We start from the raw sequence: 24,739 nt of genomic DNA, 5'->3' as shown, positions 1-24,739 counted from the left end.
AACATGGATATATTAAAGCAGGGAATCCTGCTGGAGACGAGTTTGGAAGACGACTTCACCGTACTAGTAACCACTCTTGAAAGGTATGGTATCACGACTGTAGACTTGTTAACGGCCTCGCTATTGGACGATGGAATTTCACGCCTAGCTAGAAAAATTGGAAGATCCCCGAACGAAGTCTCTGAGTTCACGAATCGCTTGAAATCGGAAACAACGAGAGGTATCATTGAGACCCCTGTTCTTGAGCCTGAAACCACAACACTGCATGTAAGCACTGGTATAGAATCATTGGATCAGCGATTGAATGGGGGCGCCAAGGTTGGAGACATCACAGAAATATTCGGGGCAAGTGGGACAGGGAAGTCCCAATTGCTATTACAAATGTCGATTAACAGCGTGAAACTTCATGAAAGTTCGAAAAGCGTCTATATATCTACCGAGTCGGTGATTGCAACAAGTAGGCTTGAAGAAATGGCTGGGAGGAATGCAGCACCGCATATTATGGAAAACATTATGAGTGTTTATTGTTCCGATCTTGAACACCAAGATCATATTCTTTACACACAACTCCCAGCACTTCTAGACCTTGAAAAGAATGTTCACCTAGTGGTAATCGATAGTATATCTCATCATTTACGCCGAGATGACCATATATCAATCACATCTTATCTCGAAACTCGAATACGAGAACAAGAAGCGAAACTATCTGAACTAGGCTACGGCGCAGATTTAAAAAGGAAACACGACAACCAGCTAGGTCGATTTTTCAGATTCAGCCCTCGTTATAAGACTTCTTTATTGCGTGCTACCTATATCTCATTGTTACACCATCATTTGTTACAAGTTGCTCAAAAGTACTCAATTGCGATTGTAATTGCAAATCAAGTGAGCGATCAACCAGACTTTATCCCACAAATGGACTTTACGGCCGACAAAAGCTGCTTAGATTTGGACCACCAAGTAGGAATTCTTGCGGGGTGGGACAACAATGTGGTTCTCAATTATCAGGTTGATGAAGTGCCAAGTGATCAGACCACCGACTATAGCGTCACCAAACATGGGTATTCTAGTAATAAGAGGCAGAAAGTTGATGGTGGACTATTTTCATCACCTCATGTTCAGAAACCTATTACAACCAGACATACCGAGCCGCAGGTCAGGACCAAGCGGCAAGTACCTGCATTGGGTTATCAGTGGATTAAAAGCATTCAAGTTCGGATACTATTAATGAAGTCGTATAAGGAGGCAAAGGTCATCACTAGTGAAATGGATAGCAGCGAAAGTGTTAATAGAGGTGAGATACACGTTGCGGGAACTGATATGAAGGATACACGTGATGATTATATGTTCCTTGAAAGCGCAAAAACTCTGCTGGGTTCATCTAACAAGAGTTGGATGGTCGAAAGATTTGCCAAAATAGTATCGAACGATTGTTTCTCCACAGCAAACGCCAACGACGAGCGGGAGAAAATAGAGATTGAATTGGATCTGGCAGGACTCCACGAAGTTCGCAGATAAGCTGCTCAAATTACCCGGTCGTGTCGGTCACAGATAGCCTACAATCAACGAAGCACCACCCCAGAACTAAACTTATAAGAATTCTTTGATCATGAAGGTAAGTACTAATGGCCAATAACCGAATACCAGGAATTACCATAAATAATCACCAATAATCGAATGGTATTTCCCTAGCCTAATGCTCTTCATGTCTAACACAGTTTATAGATGAGGTTGATATTGAACTAGTTAACCAAGAGCTCAACTTCCACAGTCAAGATAACAACTTGGTGATAAATGGAGGGTGTGACTTATTCACGACAAAGCCAATTGGCTCCGACAGAAAGCTTTTTAAGACTATCGATAAACATTTGGACCAGTTGGTGGAGGACAATCAATTGTCTCAGTCAATGGAACGAGACCGACATAATTCGATAGTCAGTTTATTCGGAAGTAGTGGTTCACCGCCACAATTCGACACTTCTGCAATGGCTCATCGAGGTAGTTCCAGTCTGACTAGTTTTGACAATCAATCCCTTCGGTCCTTGACGACCTTAAGCGGTAACCAAGCGACTGGTATATCAGCAGGACTTGAGCCAATGGATTCAGCCATTTTTGACGAGTCACCTTTTGGGCCACTAAAAAACGCTCACACAAGAAAGACCTTTGCATACTTGATTGCCATACTCAACAGCACCTACCCTGATCATGACTTCTCAGACTTACAACCGACCACAGAGAACTTCCACAAAATTAATTCAGCAGAAGACCTCGTTCACAAGTTCAACAATTTAATGATCTCACTCGGAAAGAAAGAAGAATTGCTAAATTGGATATGGGACACAATCAATGTATACATGGATTTCATCTCCCCTCGAACGACGCTGGTAGCCATTCCCGGCAGTCACAACGGCAAGGATAGTTCGAGAAATAATAGTTTGAGCCAGTCAGTTCCCAAAAGTGGAGCGCAAGTGGGCAATGAGTCTCAATCCTACAATTATGAAAATTGTCAAATCTACGAGTTCCAACCTTCTGATCAAGCCATACTTGAGGACTTATCATACCCTTTTCAAACTATGTGGTCCTATTACTGGTTCATTTACAACAAAAAGAAAAAGAGAGTCGCTTTCATATACTTGAAAGCTATAAATAAGATTCATTATTCGAAAATAAAATCAGAAAATAGCGGAAACAACGGACAAAAAGAAGGACCTGATTATGATAATTCTAATGGGATCAAAGATGACGAAATTGACGAAGATGAAGATGAAGATCTATACATGAATGAATATGCAAACGATGACATGATCGAGTCAGATAATGACGACGTCATTGGAGATATTGAACTTTAGGAAGTTAGAAAAGCTTATACAGGGAGAATGCAAAGATTGTACCAAGAAAGTCTTTGTTCTCATATAATCATTTGCTGCCGCACTCGAACTAGCAGTTCAATTACAATAGAGGTTTGCGTAGAAAGGGATAAAACTATGTATGGAGTATATGTGAGAATCTATCCTGACCGGACATTTTGGTTTCACAAAAAAATAAGTTGAAAAGGATAATACATCGAAGTGTCTCGTGCCGGGCAGTCAAAAGCTCATCTTTTATCTTTATCGTTGTTTCGTATTCGTTTCGGCGTAGGTGTCCTACTAATTGTTGATTCCAAATAGTTGACACCTTATTCTTCAGGTGATATGGTTATAATCTATTGGTAATAAGGGTAGCGATGCTTATCATGTATTGAACACAGGAAATACTAACAGCGTCTATATTGCTATCGGGACTACGTTATCCAGCTTCCCAGAGTAAGCTTACTTAATCGGTTGCAATTCACTGTCGAGAGGATGTTTCACCTTATTGTAAGAAACCTGCAGTAGCAAGAACCATACCAAATGGCTCAGTAAGTCGTCGGAAACCGTTCTAACACGAACCACACCCAAAAGAGAGGTTGCCTACATCAAGATATTCTTGACTCTCTTCCCACCAAGTTCTCTCTTAACTAAACTGTGGATGACTAAGCTACTGAACGTGGATGTTGAACGACTAGAAAGTAGAGATTTCATACGGAATTAAAGACTATTAGAAGTGGAAGTATAGCTCATCGGGAGTTGTATGATTTAACCTAATTGACAACTATTTAGAACCCATTGAGTCAAATTCAATCATACAAAACGAAAGCAAGCAAGCGGGGTAAAGCAAGCAACGGACTATAGTATACCGGAGCATCTTTCGGAGTATATAAAGTAGTCAAGACACATTTTTCAATCAACCGATAATGGCGCAGAACAAATTCGCAACGGAAATTACGTTTGACTTGAATGACGGATCAAAAATTCCAGCTCTCGGTATTGGAACTGTACCCCCTGATGATCCAAGTCAAGTCAAGGATATTATTATTACCGCTGTGAAAGCTGGCTTTCGTTTGATTGACACTGCGTGGTATTATGGTACGGAGAAGTATATCGGTGAAGCTCTCAAGGAATTGTTTGATGAAGGTGTTGTTAAGAGAGAGGACCTCTTCATCACAACTAAAGTTTGGCATTCATTTTGGCATAGTCCTGAGAAGTCGTTAGATACGTCCCTTTCCGATTTAGGAATTGATTACGTTGACTTATTTTTGCAGCATTGGCCCATTTGTCTGAAGGGTGGACCTGACGGAACTCCTTCGAAACCTATGGCCGATGATGAAAATGTGAAATACGATGACGACCCCGTTACAGGGACCAAGTTCATCGACGTATACAATGCCATTGAAGACATTAAAGCGAATACGAATAAGGTGAGATCAGTTGGCGTGTCAAATTACTCAATTACCAAACTTAAGCAACTTCTTCCCAAGGTTAAGCATTTCGTGCCTGTTGTTAATCAAATTGAGTATCACCCTCAATTGCCTCAACAGGATTTGGTTGATTTCTGCGCTGAACACAAAATTCTTATCGAGGCTTATAGTCCTGTTGGAGGCACTGGTGCTCCTGTTTTGAAGATTCCATACGTTAAAGAGTTGGCCGACAAATATGGAGTTACAGTCAATGAAATCGTCAATGCATATCACATATGCGAGGGTAGGATTGCTATTCCCAGATCGTCCAATTACGATAGGATTAAGAATATGGTCAGATTGCCAAAATTGAATAAGGAGGAATTAAGCGCCCTTTATAAAATTGGGGAGGGCCACCCTGTTAGGTATGTTAACGATCCATGGGGTTACGGAATCGGATTCAAGTGGTGGAAGGGTGACACTCTCAGCAAGATCGAAGATTGAACTAAGTATGTATAGCGAATACACTTTTGAAGTATAATTGTTACATCGTTATATGTTCCCACATGCTTATTCACAGCAAACTGCACAACCTTGTTTTTGAAGTAACTTCACATGAGCTCTTCAAAACACAGAACGAGAGATCATGTTAATGACGATACTCAATACACAGCATTGCCACCAAATCGACGATACTTACAGAGCTTGATAATTACTAGCATTGTATATATTAATTCCGGGATACAAATTCGTAGACAACAAAGTATTGCTATAAATCCGCCCTTTTCTCTAGCAGGTTGCAAATAGTATCCCCGTTTTAGATCATGAATTGGATGCCACGTAGGTGATAGTCAGCCTTTCAAATACATATAAAGAAGCAACTCGAAGCATACCAGAAGATGGCAAATGCAGAATTTATAGAGCTAAGACTTGAATGCGAGGTTGAGCATGAATAGACCTTTCTGTTCAGACAAATGGCCTTGAAGTTGAGAGTATAGTCGTCGCATTCATTCCGAGAGAATTGCACGCTTACGAGAAAACCTCCCCAATCATACTAAGCTTTTCAAGTAGCTTGATAGCAAAACTTCGAACCCAAAACATCAGCCTCGCATTTTGATCACTCAAAATGATTAGGGGGTGCTTTATTAGAGTGTGTTTCAAGGGCACTGTATTCAATTATGGTCAACGTTGCTAGAAGGTTGTGCCTTAGGTCAACTAAAAAAAATATACGATCAGAGGTAAATCGTATGTTCGATGATACGGTATGATAAATTGAAGTTTTCAAGAGTAGCTAAGCTGGGACATTGTTCATGACCACAACCGTGTAATGTTATGAATTGTACATATCATACTAATGAGGCCGAATACTATTCATTTTCAATTTTCTCCATATTATTTTGATAACTCTCTGCTGGGTCTCAATAGGTATGGAAAGAAGCTTGTTGAACACTTTCAGTCATATTTCGTCAGCAGTAACCAATTGTTTCTTTAGAACTTGCAACAGAAGTGGTAAAATATTGCGATGAATGTAAACCAAATCAATGCCTAAAGATGAACCCCTTATGACCTTCTACCGTTGGGATGACGCAAGGACAGAATATATGTACATACGCGGTAGCAGATTGCACGATAGTTCACACGTCTCATATAATGATAAAAATATCATTCGACGTAGCGAGGACCTTATAATATTATCCATATATATGACTACTCCCACCATCAATGAGCTTATATCCTCCCGCGAGGAATTAGAAGTATGTATGAACTATTATATATACTTTTCTGTGTTATACATAACTGGTTTAGTTAAAAGTTTTATAACAAGTTATGTGCTCACACTGGAGTAAAGAAGAAACAATTTTACATGCGTTAACTTAGTGCTACGATTATGTTAATCGATTCAAATACATGTTCTTGGGTTTTTATTAGTGTAACATACGATCTCGATTAGGTAGTACCGATCTACTTTGCCAGGAACTAAGACTCACTCTGGAGAACAGTGTTACTCATAATTTTCAAGTTTTGTGACTTTGATCCCGTCTGGAAAGCTATGTGACTGAAGTTGGTAGTAGTATACTACCAGCTAGGAACGAGACTTATTATGGAAAGTCACTCTGGGAATCGTTCGTGTAGCGTTTAATATAGCGTGTAATATAAAAGCCCTATATACGAACTTGTTTTATAGATTACTTCTATAGCTTTTGAGAAACTTAACATTCCATGGAGAGTGTAATATTACAGAAGTCATCTTGAGGTTATATAGCGAGGATGAATGAAATTTCTAAGACGTACCATTAAACTCAGAGCATTTGTATTATAAACGCTACTAGTTTCATGCTAGGGGAACGAAATCCATATGCATCATACAAAGTTGATCTATTGTCTATGGATTGCAGTTCTCTATATAATTACTGGTGGCTTGGTTTGAAATGGTTGATGCTAGAGATAATGTATTGTGCCAGACTTGATATTCAACTTTATGAGGGGAAATCTCAATGGATATATTTCACAGACGTTCAACGATTATTTTCATCATGTTTCTAATGCTGGTAACGAGTTTGGTCTATTACTAAAGTATCGGAGTATTACAACTTAAAGCAAAGTTGCGTATCATTTTTTCTCTATGTGGTATGTCGTAGCCTTGGTTTGAGGTAAAAAGTTCTTCTATTTGGTCTGAAATCTGATAATCCTCGCGAGATCTTCGCCGAGATCGCCCTTATCTGTGATTTGCTATTGATGACTTAGACTCCAGCTGTGTACTCATGCAATTATTTCCCTTTTTCAAGACCCGGACGAAATTTACTCGACCACTCTTCGGGAAGTTTGCTACATGCTCTGCAGATGTACTTACCGCGGTGCAAATGACCTAGTTTTATGAGCAAGCTTTCGCTATTATGGCTCCGAAGTGTATGGTTTAATGTTGAGCGTTAACCACCAGAGCTTATGAAAGCGACTGCTCGGTAGTAACATATAGGAGTACAATTACCGCTCGATTTTGTACCCTCTGTAGTTTACATTTCTAGTACATCGAGTATGTCGTTCGAATCTATATCACAGAATACTCGATGAAGAACCATACGCTCTAGGGTTCAATTAATAGCTGTGTATTATTTCATAGGCTTCATTTGTATTATATACCCATTCCGAATATTTGTTGAAAAAGTTCTATGTTTTACGTAGCCAGTTGACTTGATTGCCGATGAATCTGCAAATCAATCCAATATCCTTATCTTGAAAATGCGTGAAAGAGAGCTTTTCAGTGCACAAAATCTGCTGAACGAGCAGCCACTGATCAAATTCAAAATCCTTTTCGGTGATACTCTTCATGCCATTCAAATACACGACTTTCTCGTACTTGTAGTCATTGTAAAGTCGATATTTAAGTTTGTTTTCTTTGCTGTCATAAATCTCTTCGCGTTCTTGCAAATCTGTGGGATCCCACTTTGGGTAATTACAATGCAAGAACATCACCGGAATCTCATTGTGAGCATCAAAATCGGACTTGATTAGCTTCTCAATATGCTCAATTTGTTTGGGTAATTCTTTCGGCAAAGGAGTCTTCATAGAGAAATACTTATCAAATAATGCAGCATCTAATATTGGATTCTTCTGGCCCATGGCAACCCCCTGGAACTTGTTGTTCGAGTCAAAATAACCAAGCGTCTTTATGAATGATTTCACTTGATAGTATGATTCTCCTACCGCAGTGGCAGCCGATACAAAAGTATCTTTGTCGCCTTCACCTTGTTCACCCAACGAAAACAACTTATAGTAAAGGTTGGGACCAAAAACATTATAGTAAAGGGAAAGGAGAAGTGTCTTGCCGTGCAGGCCCTTATCTACGAACATTTGTCCCGACTCGGTGGATAAATTAGGAACAGCTCCATCAAGATCATGGTACGGCACGGATTCAACCTCATCTGCACCAATGTTGGCACCTGGATCAACCCGAAGCGGTAATCGATTATATCGCACGCGGCGCCTCTCATCTACCTTAATACCTGATATTTTGTAGTATACTGGGGATATCGTTCTTTCCCAATAGTCGGGCCAAGTAATCATTCCGTTTTTCTTGTATAAGTCACTTTCAAATACCGTATCTGGATCCAGGATCACGACATTATCTGAATCCAATAGCAAAACGTGCTGGAACAGAGAAGTCATTAAAGCTAAGGCTTTTAGTTGATATGAAGATAACTTCGAAGACCAGTCCCTCATGACTGATAGGCCAAGAATCTGAGGCATGATCAAGCATCGAGCGTTCACTTTAGGTAAAATTATGGAGCAAAATTCAATCTCCTTCTCAAAATCTTCGAACTTTGGTATCATGACCTCAACTGGTAGGCTCAGTCCCGTGTTTCTGAGGGTACGAATGGAGAGATATGATAGCCATGAAAACCTTCCACCGCCTACCATTACTATTCCTCTGGAGTTTTTCTTATACGTCTTGGAAAAAGACTTATGGGGTAGAGCCTTGATCAAGCTCATATGCTTACCTCTGAATTCTTCGATAACTTCATCTGACACAAAGGCTTTAGATAATAACGTGTCTTTGCTGTTAGGGCCACCTTTTTGTTGTGATTTATCGATATACCGGACTATCTCCCCATTGTCGTATCCAGTAATGTTGGGTTGGTTTTGAGAGAATATCTGGAACACATTTGACCAGTAAAGGTGCCTCAGTCGTAAGTCTTCAGTGGATAAAGGCGACTCGATTGAATCGGCAATTCTCATGTAGTCTTTCCACCCAGCCCTAAGAGAATCATACTGTGACAGAGAATACAGCGATAAGGTTTCAATGTTGTGAAATGTTAATATCACTAGAGCTATTATGCCCGCCGTGGCTAAGACCCGAAGCTTAAATCTCCCTGATCGGAGAACCATTTATTGAGTGAAACCTAATATGCGAAAAGATTCGCGAACGCATATTTATTAACGCGACTTGATGACCTTGATATGCTGTACAACGGCATAGGACTTCTGAGCGCCAAGGGTTCTTCCACCTCTGGACGAGTCGAAAAGAACCTCTCTACACTGGACTCAACCGTCAAAAACAGAAATTCTGACCGCCATTCTAGAGCACATGGAAAAAAGAATCATGAACAGGAAACCACCAATGTCAGCAAATACCGTCAACAGATGGCCAAGGAATCTCTTAAGGACCATAAGAATAAACGGGCGGTCGAAGTTAAGTGCGCTGAGCGGCGAATAGAATTGGAGGATGCGGGTCTTAATGAAAAGGAAATCGACGAGCAGGTCGACTCCTACCGAGTATTGCTCAGTGAGCAATATTCCATTCCTCAGCGAAGCTGCGAAGTCGAAGTTACGTCCAGCACTGAACGAGAGGAGGTACCAGAACCGAGGGACATTGCATCTACTAATTATGTTCCTCGCCATACCGAAGGTAGAATCAAGAGACGGTGAATATGTAAAATATTGAAATCAATGGAAAATATAGATAAGATTTGCAACAACAGTAGAGTGATGGTATCCAACTTCTTGGCTCAATGCAGGGCTAAATCAATCACCCAGGGATTCAGAATGGAGAGTGTGTTACTTTCGTCTGGTTCGACAAGCGCAGCGGATTTCAAATTAGCAGGTAGTTTTCTGCTTTTTGATATTCTATTTCTGGCTCCCTTTCCAGGACGTGCCAATGGTTCCAACTCTTTCGTAGGTGGATCGCTGTTATCTTCATTCTTCTCTTTTGATGCAGCAGCAAGAGCCAGAGGCGTAGCTAATCCTGGTAATGGGATACCGTGGCCAACCATTCCTTTCAAATTTTGAGCGAAAGCTTTATGCTTCTCAGATAGCTTTGCTCGATTTTGATTAGAGTCAACTGGTTCTTCGGAGTGGTTGGGATCTGTCACCACAGATTTCCTTACAGGGCGAGGTGGGATTGCCTTCGTGCCCAGGAGTGACAGGTCTCCGCTCTCGAACATAGTCTGAAAAGCAGCTATTTTTGATGAGAGAGGCTTGGGCCTTGGTGGGGGTTTCTTCGTTTCATCACGCAAGGGTTTGTGACCTGACTTATTCGGTTCATCCGCCTGTCCTTCACTCAGGGGTCTAGATGGCCGCTTTGGTATCGTAGGTTTTACGTGCGTTATATGCCCTGACTCTTCTTTAAGCATGCTCTGCTCGGACTTGCTGCCTTTAGTTTGTAACTTCACTTCTCCTTCTTCTTCTTCGTCTTCTTTTTCTTCTTCCTTTTTATTGATTTGATGGTCGAGATCACTCAACACAGGATCTACCTTAGTCTCCAGAATGACCGAGCTCTTTGCTCCGCTGGTACTCGTTAGTCCGGGATTGGTATCTCGTACTATGGCTGGTTCCTGTTCATCCTCGTCATTATTCATTACCCCAGAGGTCAGAGAAGAGGGCTGCTCTTTGATCGTACTCTCCAAAACCTGCGTTGACGTACCAGAATCCTCGACTTCTTGAAGCATTGTCTCCGCATCGTCATTGAAAACCAGAGAATCGGTGTCACTTGCACCACTACCAAAATTATCCAGATCATCTTTGAGACTCACCTTAGTACGGCTATTAGATGGAGTCTTGTTGATATCCTCTCCGTCCGAATCATTTAGCTCTGAAATGAGTAGTTCATCGGAAGGTTTTAAGTCACTGTTCACAAAGAGTGGTAAATCGAAGCCAGAATTATGTGAATTAAGATCAACGGTCTTATTTAGCTCTGGCTCGTTCATACTCGTCTCGTCTATGGATTGTGACGGATGCTTCTTGGAGGTCGGCCGTTTTGGAATTGATGGTAGTCTCTCCATCAGTGGCAGGCTTGTTTGCGATTTGGTCTTCGAAGGTCGTTTGGAAATAGAGGGTCTGGGTGGAATAGTCGGAAGTTCTGCAGCTGACAACACGGGGAGGGATTTACTTTGTTCATCTTCCTGGATCGAGTTGGAATCCTCGAAGATAACCAATGGAGTCAGCTCTGCATCAGCAGTTTCAGTTGATTGTTTGTTTGGTCGTTGGGGAATTTCGGGCGTTTGAGTATTCATTGCTGGAAAGACTTTCCCACGTCAAAGCAGATAGACGATATTTATTCCTGCATAATTACTAAAATACCATGACTGGGACGAAACCCATTATCTATACGTGAAAGGAAAAATGCAGCTCAACGTTTAGCTCAAGAATAATTTAATCTGAAGATATCATTGAAAACGTAGTATGAGTTGCCATCTGGGATCAAATGGAATACTTGGGAGTATCTCTGAGCATTTTGCTCTTCATCAATCAATAACTCACCAGTGACCATAACCAAAATGTCACCGCTTGGGGAAGCTGGTTGGGCATCCAATGTTGAAATTCTGTGCGCCACTTTTTGGAAAGGTAAAGAAACCAACTTTTCAACGATATCCTTCGCTCCTTGTAATTGCGAGGTCTCGAACGTCAACATAGATTGTTCCCTGTACAAGTTTCCCAATTGAGTTCTGTCAGAATCGAACTGTTGGTAGTAAAAGTTACAGAATTCAGTTGCAACGGTGTTAAAGTCCACTGTTGTTAGCAATGATTTTTGTTCCTTTCAAGAATCACCATTCATTTAGGCGTATTCATAATGGTAAATAATGCTCTGTTCATAAACGATTCATCTAGGAAAAGAAGCACGTCTACAACGGGACATGAAATGCCATTGATTTATCAAAGTACATACCAGACATCGTGTAGTATTCGTTCCTTCGTGAATCTAATATCGTGCTCGCAGAGGCGAGAGTGTGGTGTACTCAAATTTACGCGCAATGTATTCTATAAATGCAGTCTAAACCATTTGAGAGTAATCCTTTAACTTGCCCTTCATATGGGTGTTAGTAATCTTACCCTTTCTAGTCTTTTTCTTTTTCTTCTCTTGCTGCTGTGGTTTCTTGTTGAGCAGCAGAGGATCGGCACCAGTAGGCTTGATACTTTGATCGATCAAGGACTGATACATATCATCCGGATGAGGTAACTTGATCTTTCCCCAACGTTCTTTAAAGTCTTCGTCTATGGCCCCTATGATTCCACCCAAATTTGCCCAGACGAGCCGTGGCATATTTTCTTTTTTCGTGCGTAAGACTATGACTTTCCCCTCTTCCTCGAGGTCCAAAATAGCCTGTAGGTATCCGGGCCATCCATCTTTCAAATCTTTCACCGGAGTACCCTTAAAAGTTGGCTGGGTCCTTAAGAATTCAAGAAGTGCCTCTGGAGTGTTTATATTATGAAGCGAAGTGTATTCCAAGGTATTGTTGTTTGGATTATATTTAATTCGATTGACTTCTTTAAGGAGAGGTAGAAGAGTCGGTGTAATGTCAAATGACAAGTAGCTTTGAAGTTTAGGTACGGGCACAGGCGCATTCTGTTCCTTGATGTATTCTACTGCAAGATGTAGTTGTGTAGACCATCTTGAACCTGCAGGTCCCGTAGTCCGTTGCCTCTTTGCCGCTTCATCATAAGGATCAGCGACCCTCTTTACGGAATTTGAGTTGTCAGCCGGTGCTGGTTTCTGAGGCACAGTCCTTCTAGCAACAGGAACAGAAGGCCCGCTTCTGATCTTGTTTTTGAAAGCTGAAAGCTGTGCCGATAACTCAGACATGCTACAGCAGATGACGCTACAAATTTCCTCAAAGGCACCAAAAAGTGTTACCCGCACGCAGACTATTGAGAGGTGAGATGGGAAATTTCTTCTTTACAATCGCTGGTGAACGTCCATGGATGCAAATAGGCATTAACATTCAGAGCCTGAATTCATGCTACGTTCACACTGCGTCATATTAATATTACCCAGCTTTAAAACCATCGCTGTTGGAGGTCGCCGCTACTTGTAGGTCAGGCTGACCCATGAAATGGTGATGACCTGAAGTCTGGTACATTCATAATATTCATACTAAGTAGTTCTCTGCTATCCTACCTCTCCTTATCCTATCTCTCTCAATGTACTCCTCGAGACTATCAAGCGACTCGCCCTTGACAATTTTCTTGGCAAGGTTTACTCCACTAGGCTCAGAAAAATCTATTACTTTTGCCCAGTGTAGTACCTTATACATGCCAGAGTTCGATAAATCAATCACTAAATTCCGCTTATAGCGTTCCTTTTTAGATCCCAGTATATGATTTTCTGAGTCCTCACAACTTGACTTGAGCAATTCTACTTCAGATCCTAGAAGGGCAATCAAGAACCCTCGAACCTTTGCGAGATCAAGCCATACCATGGACGATATGTTTAGATATTGGCGACAACTCTTTCTGTGGCAATTAGTTGCATACCGGGAGGATATTGCCAGTAGAATCTCCTGCTCATTAATTCGAGTTAGGTAGTTGCTGTTGATTGATTTGAGATTTAGGTCGCTCAAAAACACTTTCCCGTCTCCACTCTTGACATATGACACATCAAAGATATTTTGTGGCAAAGGTGGAAGAAGGCTGTTGTATTTCCTGTTCGGTGGCGATGTCAATGTATGGCTTACGAGGTCCATAGGACCCTTCACGATGTTTGCAGCGCCAGACGCACTGGAAAAGAGTGAGAATGTTGATTCAGGGTCACTTGGCCTTTCAGAATCAAACTTAGCGAGAATGGTTTCTGGCATCGTCATCAAGTCGTTAACCCTTGACAATAAATCTTTGGGATAATTACTCATCAAATCAACTGTGCGGTATTTATATACCATGGGCGATGTAATCTCATAATCAGCCGATAATGAAATGTTGGCCAAATTGAGTGATATCAAATTAGGACACAAGTTAACAATGTGTAAAATATACCCCACGGGGATGTCTCGCAGTGTGGCATACTCTAGGAGAAACTTGTTAATTCTGGGATGCTGTTGGCGATGACTACCTTGACCCTTTAACTCCAACACTTCGCTCACAGGAGGAATTTTTCTCTTTCTCGTGCTGGACTCAGAGCTCTTCTTGGGTTTGAAGTATTTCAAGCTGTGTGAAAGCTTGCGGAATTTGCCGGGGTTGCTGGAGGAAGATGAAGATGTTCTTCGGGAGTTAACTGTTTTGGTCGAATTCAGAAGAACCGAATTAGATGACACCTTCCAGAGGTTTGAATGCGAATGAAGAGAATAGAGTGGGTTCTTGAGAAATTTCCAGTCTCTCCAACCTGCAAGAACTTCTGCAGCAGTTATTTCATGATCACTGAGATCAAAAAATGCAAACACGTCTTCGGTATTGCTGTCACCAACTCCAGGTTTGAGACCCGATAAGTCTATTCCCTGAACGTAAGTACCTACTTGAGGATTATATCTCAAATAGGTCACAAATTGAGCTAACCGATAAGGGGATGTAAATCTGATACGCCGATAAAGATGTGGCTTAGTCAAGCGGTATAGCTGCTTGTTGACAAGCATACAAGACTTATGATCGTCAAAGTCTAGTAGCAGCAATATGCGGTCAATCACCTCCACTGGTAATGACGAGAAAGTACAGGGAGGAAGTGATCTGGGGATAGTTGAGGTACTTCCAATACGCATAGACAAGATAGAAGTTTTCCGGCTAACGTCACTCAATAGAGACTTGTACTTCATCTTGATCTTGCTTGTTGCCTTCACGCTATTGCCCCTACCGATGTGGATTGCATTAAGCTCAGTTTCGGAAATGGGGATAAGCGAATGCGTTTTGTAATCATAGCGGGCATTAGGGGACAAGAGCGATCTATATGGAGGCAAGTGTGAATGGAAGTCGATTGATTCACTTTTTAGCATGAACGCCGTCTTCGATGATTGATTTTTTGTGTGCAGAATTAGCAATTTGCAATTTTCAGACAAACGTCTTATCGTATCGTGTGGGGCGGAATCGCGAGCAAAACTTGGGTGCTTACCTAATTGACGTTGTTTTGCGGGGCGGGACGGTGAGCTGCGTCTGACTTTTAACGTAATCAAATATTTTATGGTAGCTTGATTAGGAAGGATCAGCACTCACTTTGTTTGCAAGAATAAGCGAATTGGCGGGGACGTGAGTGAGCTTGCTTTGGTACTCGACTTACGAAGGCCGACATACGTGATGAAAAGGCAAGGTCATAAACAAGGGGTAGTGAAGGAGATTTGCAGCCATAGTACGTAAATTCATATTGCTCATATGCCAAGTCTTGTTAGTGTGGTTGTGATTTTTTTCAAAATGCAGAATTTTGTATTTTTGCATTTTTTAGTTCATACCTTTCACCAAATTTTCGCGCTGTGAGTGTGCTAATGAAGATTTTGTCGCAAAATTGATAACAAACGACTATCTTTGGAGATGTGTAGCCATCAGGATACGATAGCCCTTCCTTGAAATTGTCGTAGACCTGCCGAACCCACTGGTATTGACACCCTAACTGTTTATACTTTGCAGAGATCTTGCAGCAAGGGTCCTTCTCACCCGGCGCAAACCATTGCCTAATAATTCGCAAGGCGAATGCAGGTGAGCAATTGTATGCGGAAATTTGCCTCATACGGTGCGGGTCGCACGTTATCCTCCGGACAGAATTCACAATTTCAATTGGTCACTCGCGTTTCACTTCTCCCCAATTCAGCGAACGGCCGGCAATATTAACATGAAAACCGTCCGTTTAACCTACAAGCAGGTCTATGCTTTTAGCAATCGTAATCTAGTATGTATTGAGCAACTGACCAAAGTTAAATTTTTGAAACAAATGCAGGGATCCATGTCTTGCAGGGCGTGGAAGGCTCGCTTACTTAATTAGGAAATCGCGTATTCTCGCTAATGTGTGATTTCTTAAAGATAAAAGAGAGCAATTTTGTACAATGTATAAATTTCGAAATACACAGGCATTCCGATAGTTTCTTTAAGATTCTGAGTGTTATTAGCACCACTATAGTGATGTTCTCGGATTTCGAATCGATTTTCCTTGCATATTCGACGTAGACGTGCATATGCATAGACATTTGCGTCACCGTACCTACATACCGAGCGACAGTGCAATTTTCATTTTTTGCTCTATTTTCGTTTAGTGTTATACTGTTGATTTAAAGTTGCTTCTTTGTCTCCTGATTTAAGATATTCATTTAACACCGAAGTGGTTTTTGGATTGTTACTGCCGAGGATTTCGTTCATTGTTTCGTATTTCTGGAACAATATTCCCTACCTAGGTAACGCTTACGAGCACAAAAGTGCGCAATTGTTTTCCAAGACAATATTTAATCGATCAAGAATACCCTGGTAGATCACGGTGTACATATATTATTTTTGAAGCTTTGTTTCAAGATTCGTTCCTTGATACGATTTGATCTATGTCGACAGAAAAGATCAGTGAAACGTATCGTGGGTATGTCGGGTCCACGAAGGATGCTTTACTCGTCACACAAGCTGTCCTAAATCAGCAACTAAGCTTGATACCACGGCGTCCGCTCGAAAAAGAACGACCCCAGTTTATAAAATCTGGAAACGTGTTTGTATTCATAGAAGAATACTCTGGCATTAAAAGATGGACAGATGGAATTGCATGGTCACCACTGCGCATTCTAGGCCGATTCTTAGTTTACCGAGAGTTGGACAAACACAGTTTGAATGAAAAGGACGACAAGAAGAAGAAGAAAAGGAAGGTCAGCATAGACGTTTCTGACCCTAAAACCAACTCACCGTACAATATCTCCGGTACCTGGAGTTCCAATGCGACCGAACCAAAGCCATATATGTCAAGAGATCTGGGACTCATCAAGAAAACCATGAGTATTGCAACAAATTCGAATGACTTAAACCTCGAAACCAAGAATCAAAAGATGACCATTCACTTGATTTGCTATTATAACGTCGATGACGTTTTAAATGGCTTTTTAACGAGACCCTCGGAGGATGATTTGAAAGACTTGACCATCTCAGAAGGCCTCTGGAATGCAGTAAAGGACACTCAATTAGTAGGAAAAATTCCTATTGAAGACGAAGCTTACTATTTCTTGGACACAAATTACCAGTTGCAAAACATGTCGGCCCTTGAGGACATCGACCATGCAAAGTCTTCCCATAGCGAAAGGCAAGATCAGTCCCCTCAGCTGCACTATAATGTACCTCAGCAACAAAAATTTATTCCACAAGGTTCGAGTGGCCCACAAGGACTTCATATGTTGCCCATTCCAATCCAGACCCCTTCCTTCATGTACAACAATCATAAAGACGAAAATATCCCGTATCAACCGTACCGGGTTCCACGGAAGGAAAGCTCAGAAGGCAATCATGGGTCTGGTCCACCTATCGTGGGCTCAGCCATATCTGACGTTAATTTTGGTGGTCCATATGGAGCTATCCACGGCGGATCCACAACCAACAATTCGGGCCAACCTGGCTCCTATTATAACAGTTACATGATTCCTCCACAGGTAAAGTCATACCTGTACGACAGCGGGTCTTCATTGCAAGGTTTGAACCATCCGTTGTATTTATATCCACAACCGTTGGAGAGTTATTACCAAGGACCACAGCAACAATTTCTGGCGCCTCAAACTCTGCTGCTGCACCCTTCTTATAACTATGTGGTTCCTTCAACTGAATCGGGCTCTCTTCCTACGATGAATAGTATTTCATCGAACTATAACCAGTCGCAAAAAAATTTAACAAATAAATCAAGGACCCAAGGTGCTGGTAATGGCCATCTGTTAGGGAATTACCCAACATTCCCAGTCCCTGGTCACTTAACACATGGAGGTGGACAGCTGCACAACAGCCCACAAACCGCACAGCCGTCGATTGGCCCACAGGCGGTACCTAACCTTCCTGGTGAAGAACAAATCACCAGCTCGTTCAACCCATCTAACTATGCTAGTTCGAACTAGCGGCAAATAATGGGTTGTTTAATCGCTCCTTTCGTTTAGAGTTCAGAGTGTTGCAAAAGTTGGTCTCTCTTTCTCGTGTATTTATATCAATTAATTTAATTTTTCCATCCTTTTGTACGTCGGTTGTAAACGCACACGAAAAGTTTAAGCGAACCACTACAAAACTTTCTAAGAATCATGCTATAATATACGTACATACATACTCATTCGCGAGAGATATTCCTCTTCCATTCGAGCAATGGTGCAAGTTCGTCGACTTTGCCTGCTTTGTGTTGAATAAACGAATGCTGAATCAACTCGTCCGTCAGCGCTCTGTATTTAACATCAACGCACAAACAAATTGACAAAAACTTCTTGATCGAGTTGGAAAGAAGCTCAGGCTTCTTTAACTTGGGCGTACCATTGGTAGCAATCAAGTACAAAGCTTTCAAAGGCTCTTCGTTCAAGTATGGAGGTTCTCCCTCAATCATCTCAATCGTCATGATACCAAGAGACCATACGTCAACTTTTTCATCGTATTCTTTCTGCTTGACAACCTCTGGCGCCATCCAGTACGGAGTGCCTACCATTGTTGCACGCTTATTCCTCTGATCCGTCAATTTGGCACAGAAACCAAAATCTGTAATTTTGACATTACCTTTGGCATCCAACAATACATTGTCCGACTTAATATCCCTGTGAATAATGTGCTTTTTGTGCAAATGTTGTAGACCTTTCAATGTCTCGAAACATATAATGGAGATTTGCTTTTCTGATAAGCGACAATCGTTATTTTCGATGACTTCAGTTAGCGATCCACCTTCCATGTACTCCATAATCACCCATAAGTCGGATGTTCCGCGTAAGTAAGAATCTAAGAAATTCACAATGTTTTTATGTTGGGAATCCTTCATGACTAAGATCTCATTTATGATGAGTTCTTTTCTTGGTTGAAGGTTCAAGTCCATTTGCTTGATCGCAACTTTACTTCCACCTTTGGCCAAAGATTCAGCCAAGTAGACTGCTCCGGATGCACCTTGACCAGCCTTCTCTATGATTTTAAATAATGGGGTAGGGTCATTGTTGTTGACAACAGTCTTAAGCTTGGCAATAATTTGCATCTCGTTAAGTTTTTCTCTTTCACGTTTGAGCTGTTTAGCTGTTTTCACAGGCGCAGGGCCAATGGCTGGCGACGACGTTTTGCCGCTGGTAGCTTGTTGAGCCTTTGGTGCAATACGTAACGGCTTAATGGCATCTTGAGCCACAGGTTTCTTGATTTCCTTCGGCTCTTCATTGCGCGTACCCAATTGTAACTTGCTCGTTGTTGCAAAGGGCTTAACATATTCATGACCATCATCATTTTCTGGGTATTTTTTGGGGTAAGGTAATTGAGCAGGCTTTGAGTCTACTGTTTGATGCTTGGGCAATGAAGGAGGACTTTGTTTGGGGATGGTGGTGGTGTTCGCCGATGATAAGCCTAATCCAGTAGGCTGATTTGAATTAAATGGTTTCAGACGCTGGGTTGGAGCATGGGTGGATTCATTATTTGCCAGGGGTGGAGGTGGAGCCCTTCTTGCAGGTACCAAATCGCCAGTTACCTGTGTGTTAGCGGCCAGATGCGAGTTGTTCAACAAATTATTCAAAGGAGATATATTTGAGCTCGACTTCTGGGTGGTCGAGGGTGGTGGTCTTGGGGCGGCCCTCGTAGGATTGAACTGATGTTCATGTTGATTTTTAGTGGGATGCTTTGTCCACTCTTGCAAGTTAGCGTTCATTTTCAGTTCGTTGGCCATATTGTTGACCGCTGGCAGACCAACGGGGGTGGACGTGGAGGAGTTTCCGCCATTGATGTCAGAGTAGAATTCCAACACCTCGATAACTGCAACCGGGTCTTTCTTCCAATCTTCGTTGGTAATTTTGGAATGTTGTAACAAGTTTTTCCATGTATCAGGAAGTCCGGTGAAGTTACCACTTGCTGGATCGAACCCAACATGAACCTTGTGAGTGAAATTGATAGGGTTTGAAACACCCGCGTTGCCGCTCAACATGTTTGTTGCGTTTGCATTGCCGATGTTGATAAGAGGACATTTAGTGGTGAATGCATCAAGCCAATCCATATAGTCGTTGTTAGATTTGACCGAAATAAACATCGACCGTCCATTGTTCTTGGGCACAATTTCAAACGTGTGAGACGTTTTGCTATAACCCGAGTTTGGTTTCAAGTTTATGGCACTCACCAAATTCAAGGGAAATGACATATCTGGCGTATTTGATGCCATAGTAGCCTGATCAGCCGAGTACAGGTTAGATGGCGCCGGAGGTTCATTCTTGTAGAAATTGAGCGTCTTGTCGTTGATCACCATGAACCGTCTATTCCAACGAAATGAAGTAAATATTCCATCATCCTTGAGATGAACCCAGCCAAACTGGCGCTTCTTCGAGTTGATGTTCAATTGGATACTCTTATTGGACCCCGAGCTTCCATTACTATTCGATGCTACGTGAGAGCCGTTGAACTGCGTCAGACCACCTGCCGCCAAATCGTTAGCCGACGCCTGAGTAGGCGGAGGAGGTGCACGACGATGGTTTCTAATGTCTGCAGTGTAGATACTCGTCATTGCCAACCACAGCTGCGATGTAGAATTTGCAAAATCAAGTTTTTGAGCTTCCCCTAATTAGTTGTTCCTCGCAATTTTTCTGCGACACGATAAAAACCTAGGCGAGGTACCGAGTGTCCTGAAATGGAACCACGCGTTTTGTGTCACATTCCGCCTTACATCTGCCACACAATCACGCGAATCCACACGTGCCTAGAACTTCGGTGAACTCTACATCATATTCCGCTTACATAACAGAATATCGGCCAAACTCGTATGCAGACCCCTCACGGCTTCAATTTAGATTTGAGATCTGCCTGAGGGTTCCTCCAACTACCAATGGCATTAATAAAGCTTTCCCGGAAGAAAGAGTTGTCGCCAACTCACGACTCGTCCGGGGAAGGAAGCGACAGAAGAGATTCTTTACACAGGGTGGAATCGGCGGCATCAATTCAGTCTGCTGGATCCCATAGTAAATTCAAGACCCTTTTCAAAAGCAACAAAGCGGGCAAGGGCCATGGAAACGACGATGTAGAGAAATTAACGAAGCATACAAAGGGTCTCTCTATCGATGAGCCAGTAGATTCTCGACGCAAACCGAGTAGCCGTCCAGTAAGTACGATCGTGGAGAACATTGATGATGACGACGACGGTGAGTTTGAGTCAGACTTTGAGTCAGATCTGCTGGATGGGGACGGACTGGTTTCTGATACGGATGATAGCGAGTTGGAGGAGATACACACTCATGCAATAAAAAAGCACGGCAAAGGTTTGGAGCAAAAGTCTCAGCTTTCGACTTTGATGGGCTATTGTGGTTTGGGAACGGTGAATCAAGCATCCTTGACACAAGCAGCCAATGAGGAATCCAAAAGGACATTCTCCTTGCTTGACAATGAACTGAAAATTCACCCATTATCATGCACTACTAAAAAGGACGACCCTCGTCTCTTTGTCTCCGCAATTGGTGACGATCAAGTGGCACAGCTCAACCATTTGACAAGCAAATTGTCCAAAATCCTAGAACACAAGGAAAGCATCAAGGATCAGGAAGAGATCCTTTCCAAAAGCAGGACTCTCTATGATAAATACGGCACTGTGAGCAAAGTTATTGGACGAGGCGCCTACGGTCTCATAAAGATCATAGACCCGGACCGTAAAAACGAATTACCTCAGTTCCCACCAAGCCACCGGCTTTATGCTGTAAAGGAGTTACAAAAAAGACCGAATAACGATTCGAGGGATAGGGAAACCAAGGAAAAGTTCATTGAGAGAATTCTTTCAGAGTTTATCATATCGTCCACATTGAACAGTCGTCATATTGTCAAGACCATAGACTTGATGTATACTCTACCTCCAGTGGAGAACGTGAAGAAATACTGGGCTGAAGTAGGAGAGTACTCCAAAATTAGTCAAATCATGGAATGCACACCAGGAGGCGATCTATTCACGTACGTTACGACAAAAACAGACATCAATAATCAAAGCATAAGGCACGTCTCAGTCGACGAGAACGACTGTTTCGTGAAACAAATATCACGCGGCTTATGGTACATGCATCAACATGGAGTGGCACATTGCGATTTGAAGCTTGAAAATGTTCTCGTGAGTTACGAGCCGGCTCCAAAAGATTCTCCAACACATACGAGTATCACATTGAAGTTGTCAGACTTTGGCAAGTCAAATGTAGTGCAAACTAAGTGGGATAAGGCCGAGCAACTTATTCCTTACAGTACTGGACCAATAGGATCCGAACCATACATTGCTCCTGAAGAATATGGGAGCGGAAATAAAGAAAGTTCTGGTTATTCTGCCAAGAAGAAGGATAACTGGGCGCTTGGAGTGCTAATCTTGACACTTTTCAATATTCAAAAGAGCTTGTACATGAGCGCTGACACCCCTGGGGCATCAGTTCTTGAACAGTTTGGAAACGGCTACGTTTGGCATAGCACAGAGTCAAAAGGTAAACTTAAAGGAGAAGTGAGATACAAGGACAAGGTTTTTGATGAATACGTCAAGCAGCGTATGATTGCCGACTATGACCATAATACGAAAGAGTGGCTCGTTCACCGAAAAGGAACCTTTCCTCCTGTTGAAACTCTTTTCGGTTATCTGAGCGAAGAAGACGACGACTCTTCTGATGATGAAGATGAAAAAGAGTTTTGCGAGTTAAGAAAAATGCTCCTATACTCGCTACTCGATATCAACCCATCGACAAGACTCACCGTCGACAAATTCCTAAAAAGCGATTGGATGAAGTCTATAGACACTTGCATTTAGAACATCAAATTATGTATTATTAGGTTCATTATATCAATAATTGAAAATTTTACTGTAAGAGCATCTCTTGAAGCAGAGAAGAATGAGAATAATGTTCATTATCGTAGCCATATGACTAGCATGCGTCTAGAAATCAGGGAACAGTTCCCCGAATGGATCGTTTAACACCACTGATACCATAATCTAAATCTTTGTCTTCGGGATACCTGTCAAATTGAGATGTGTCGCCTACACCAGAAGTGATTGGAGGCTCATAAGGGGTTTTCGATATCTCTCGACAATAGACGTTCCCATATCACTTCCTTGAACCATGGATGATTCTTGATGTCGTCCGAGCCATTTTGCAAATTTCCCAATCGTTGGGACAAGTCCTTGACGATCAACTTTTGCAACAAATCTAGAATGTCAGGAGGTAAGTAGTCAGGGTAAGTGATTGTACCGTTTAAAATATTCTCATATGTTTTCATTGGCGTTGGATCATAAAACGGGGTGTATCCAGTTAGCATCTCAAAGATCAATATTCCGAACGACCACCAATCAACGGATTTATTATACGGCTTTGTAGCAACCACCTCTGGAGCAATATAATCTGGAGTACCACATAAAGTGTATGTTACATCAGCCACTTCTTTGGCGAAACCAAAATCGGTTAACTTTATGTGGCCATTTTTATCCAAAAGAATGTTTTCTGGTTTCAAATCACGGTAGATTATGTCGAGCTTGTGCAAATATTCTATGGCGAGAAATACTTCAGCTGCGTAGAACTTTGCTACTGGTGTCGGAAATCGCTGAGACTTGCGTAGCAAAGAGAACAACTCACCACCTTCTATGTAGTCCATTATCATGAAGAGATTGTGGCAATCTTGGAATGTTCCCCACATTCGAATAATGAATGGATGCTGTGCAAGCTTCAACATTCTTCTTTCATCGTTAGTATGTTCCACTTGCTTCATGTTGACTACTCTCTCCTTCTTGAGGGTTTTCATAGCGTAAAATCGACCGTTATGTATTGACCTGGCCAAATGCACTCGCCCGAATGATCCGGTTCCCAATGTTCTTAGAATTTGAAAGTCATTCAAGGTATACTTGCCCTTCGTGGTGGTGTCTTTGTGAAGATGGCGAGATGTACTTTTAGTTAACGACGTAGACAGATTTTTAGCATCAATACTAGGTTGATCAGGCGCTCCGTGTGTCTCCTGTCCACCAACATAAATATTATGTTGTTGTTGGCTCTGGGCCATCTCCTCGAGCGAGATATCGTTTAACGAATGTTTGCTAGTCTCTGAGTATTCCATCGACGTCATATTGGAGTTAAGTGAAAAAGCTTGCGTTATTAAATCGCTTTTGTGTCTAATATGGTCGTTTAAATAAATTTCAACGTGGTCTAGTTTTTGACGTTTCCTTGCTTCAAGGGGCAAGTTTGTAAGTAATTTCTAATTGCGAATAAGATCAATCAACAAAACTAAACCTCGTGGTTATGCGAGATATGTACGAGGCGTAAAGGGTCGTGCTACTCCGCGTTAAGTATTTTCGTTGACGACTACCCTTTTCAAGACCTTAGCGGATATTTGAGAATTGTTAAAATACGTCCCAACATGTACTGCATACGCCACGACTACCGCGAACAATCTCGACATTTACGTCAGAGATCTTTGGCTGCAACTATACACCAATGATGTCAATGCTGAGGCACTAAAAAATGGCGATGAGATGTACTACGCAGGACTAGCCCGTATTTTCCTTGTTATTATGTTGCTTTCACAGTCGCGTATAGGTTAAACTTGCTAATTAAACTCAAATTTCTGCAAAATCTTGCGGCGTTTTCGATTATTTTATTTTTATTTTGCTAATGGCAAGTAACCTGCGTCAACAGTGGCGGGTCC

General features: G+C 41.9%; 13 protein-coding genes across 13 annotated transcripts; 6 read left to right on the top strand and 7 right to left on the bottom strand. All coding sequences in view use genetic code 12, as the record gives it.

The window, feature by feature from the left end:
* Positions 1–3: 3 nt before the first annotated feature.
* On the top strand, positions 4–1,518 carry RAD57 (putative DNA-dependent ATPase; the record flags this gene model as incomplete). Its single annotated transcript, XM_001486069.1, has 1 exon — positions 4–1,518. One exon carries the CDS (start codon positions 4–6, stop codon positions 1,516–1,518), a length of 1,515 nt encoding a protein of 504 aa, XP_001486119.2.
* Positions 1,519–1,907: 389 nt separating this feature from the next.
* MAF1 (RNA polymerase III-inhibiting protein) lies at positions 1,908–2,849 on the top strand (the record flags this gene model as incomplete). Its single annotated transcript, XM_001486068.1, has 1 exon — positions 1,908–2,849. The coding sequence occupies one exon, from the start codon at positions 1,908–1,910 to the stop codon at positions 2,847–2,849; it is 942 nt and encodes a 313-aa protein (XP_001486118.2).
* Positions 2,850–3,772: 923 nt separating this feature from the next.
* ARA1 (D-arabinose 1-dehydrogenase (NAD(P)(+))) lies at positions 3,773–4,759 on the top strand (the record flags this gene model as incomplete). The annotated part of the gene is made up of 1 exon (XM_001486067.1): positions 3,773–4,759. One exon carries the CDS (start codon positions 3,773–3,775, stop codon positions 4,757–4,759), a length of 987 nt encoding a protein of 328 aa, XP_001486117.2.
* A 2,661-nt stretch (positions 4,760–7,420) lies between these two features.
* On the bottom strand, positions 7,421–9,139 carry MNN23 (Mnn23p; the record flags this gene model as incomplete). Its single annotated transcript, XM_001486066.1, has 1 exon — positions 7,421–9,139. The coding sequence occupies one exon, from the start codon at positions 9,137–9,139 to the stop codon at positions 7,421–7,423; it is 1,719 nt and encodes a 572-aa protein (XP_001486116.2).
* Positions 9,140–9,211: 72 nt separating this feature from the next.
* On the top strand, positions 9,212–9,679 carry PGUG_01786 (U2-type spliceosomal complex subunit; the record flags this gene model as incomplete). Its single annotated transcript, XM_001486065.1, has 1 exon — positions 9,212–9,679. The coding sequence occupies one exon, from the start codon at positions 9,212–9,214 to the stop codon at positions 9,677–9,679; it is 468 nt and encodes a 155-aa protein (XP_001486115.2).
* Positions 9,680–9,759: 80 nt separating this feature from the next.
* PGUG_01785 (uncharacterized protein) lies at positions 9,760–11,262 on the bottom strand (the record flags this gene model as incomplete). The annotated part of the gene is made up of 1 exon (XM_001486064.1): positions 9,760–11,262. One exon carries the CDS (start codon positions 11,260–11,262, stop codon positions 9,760–9,762), a length of 1,503 nt encoding a protein of 500 aa, XP_001486114.2.
* A 128-nt stretch (positions 11,263–11,390) lies between these two features.
* NTF2 (Ran GTPase-binding protein) lies at positions 11,391–11,660 on the bottom strand (the record flags this gene model as incomplete). The annotated part of the gene is made up of 1 exon (XM_001486063.1): positions 11,391–11,660. The coding sequence occupies one exon, from the start codon at positions 11,658–11,660 to the stop codon at positions 11,391–11,393; it is 270 nt and encodes an 89-aa protein (XP_001486113.1).
* Positions 11,661–12,020: 360 nt separating this feature from the next.
* PGUG_01783 (transcription factor TFIIE subunit) lies at positions 12,021–12,830 on the bottom strand (the record flags this gene model as incomplete). The annotated part of the gene is made up of 1 exon (XM_001486062.1): positions 12,021–12,830. The coding sequence occupies one exon, from the start codon at positions 12,828–12,830 to the stop codon at positions 12,021–12,023; it is 810 nt and encodes a 269-aa protein (XP_001486112.2).
* Positions 12,831–13,116: 286 nt separating this feature from the next.
* Positions 13,117–14,943, bottom strand: PGUG_01782 (uncharacterized protein; the record flags this gene model as incomplete). Its single annotated transcript, XM_001486061.1, has 1 exon — positions 13,117–14,943. The coding sequence occupies one exon, from the start codon at positions 14,941–14,943 to the stop codon at positions 13,117–13,119; it is 1,827 nt and encodes a 608-aa protein (XP_001486111.2).
* A 1,524-nt stretch (positions 14,944–16,467) lies between these two features.
* WOR1 (transcription factor WOR1) lies at positions 16,468–18,003 on the top strand (the record flags this gene model as incomplete). Its single annotated transcript, XM_001486060.1, has 1 exon — positions 16,468–18,003. One exon carries the CDS (start codon positions 16,468–16,470, stop codon positions 18,001–18,003), a length of 1,536 nt encoding a protein of 511 aa, XP_001486110.2.
* A 203-nt stretch (positions 18,004–18,206) lies between these two features.
* CLA4 (serine/threonine protein kinase) lies at positions 18,207–20,600 on the bottom strand (the record flags this gene model as incomplete). Its single annotated transcript, XM_001486059.1, has 1 exon — positions 18,207–20,600. The coding sequence occupies one exon, from the start codon at positions 20,598–20,600 to the stop codon at positions 18,207–18,209; it is 2,394 nt and encodes a 797-aa protein (XP_001486109.2).
* Positions 20,601–20,918: 318 nt separating this feature from the next.
* On the top strand, positions 20,919–22,856 carry PGUG_01779 (uncharacterized protein; the record flags this gene model as incomplete). Its single annotated transcript, XM_001486058.1, has 1 exon — positions 20,919–22,856. One exon carries the CDS (start codon positions 20,919–20,921, stop codon positions 22,854–22,856), a length of 1,938 nt encoding a protein of 645 aa, XP_001486108.2.
* A 251-nt stretch (positions 22,857–23,107) lies between these two features.
* Positions 23,108–24,160, bottom strand: TPK1 (cAMP-dependent protein kinase catalytic subunit TPK1; the record flags this gene model as incomplete). The annotated part of the gene is made up of 1 exon (XM_001486057.1): positions 23,108–24,160. The coding sequence occupies one exon, from the start codon at positions 24,158–24,160 to the stop codon at positions 23,108–23,110; it is 1,053 nt and encodes a 350-aa protein (XP_001486107.2).
* Between the last annotated feature and the right edge of the window lie 579 nt (positions 24,161–24,739).

Source organism: Meyerozyma guilliermondii, genomic scaffold (assembly GCF_000149425.1).
Source record: "Meyerozyma guilliermondii ATCC 6260 scaffold_2 genomic scaffold, whole genome shotgun sequence".
Classification (NCBI taxonomy): Eukaryota; Fungi; Ascomycota; class Pichiomycetes; order Serinales; family Debaryomycetaceae; genus Meyerozyma; species Meyerozyma guilliermondii.
Note: the sequence above shows the minus strand (reverse complement) of the source record. Positions and strands in the feature narration are given on the sequence as shown.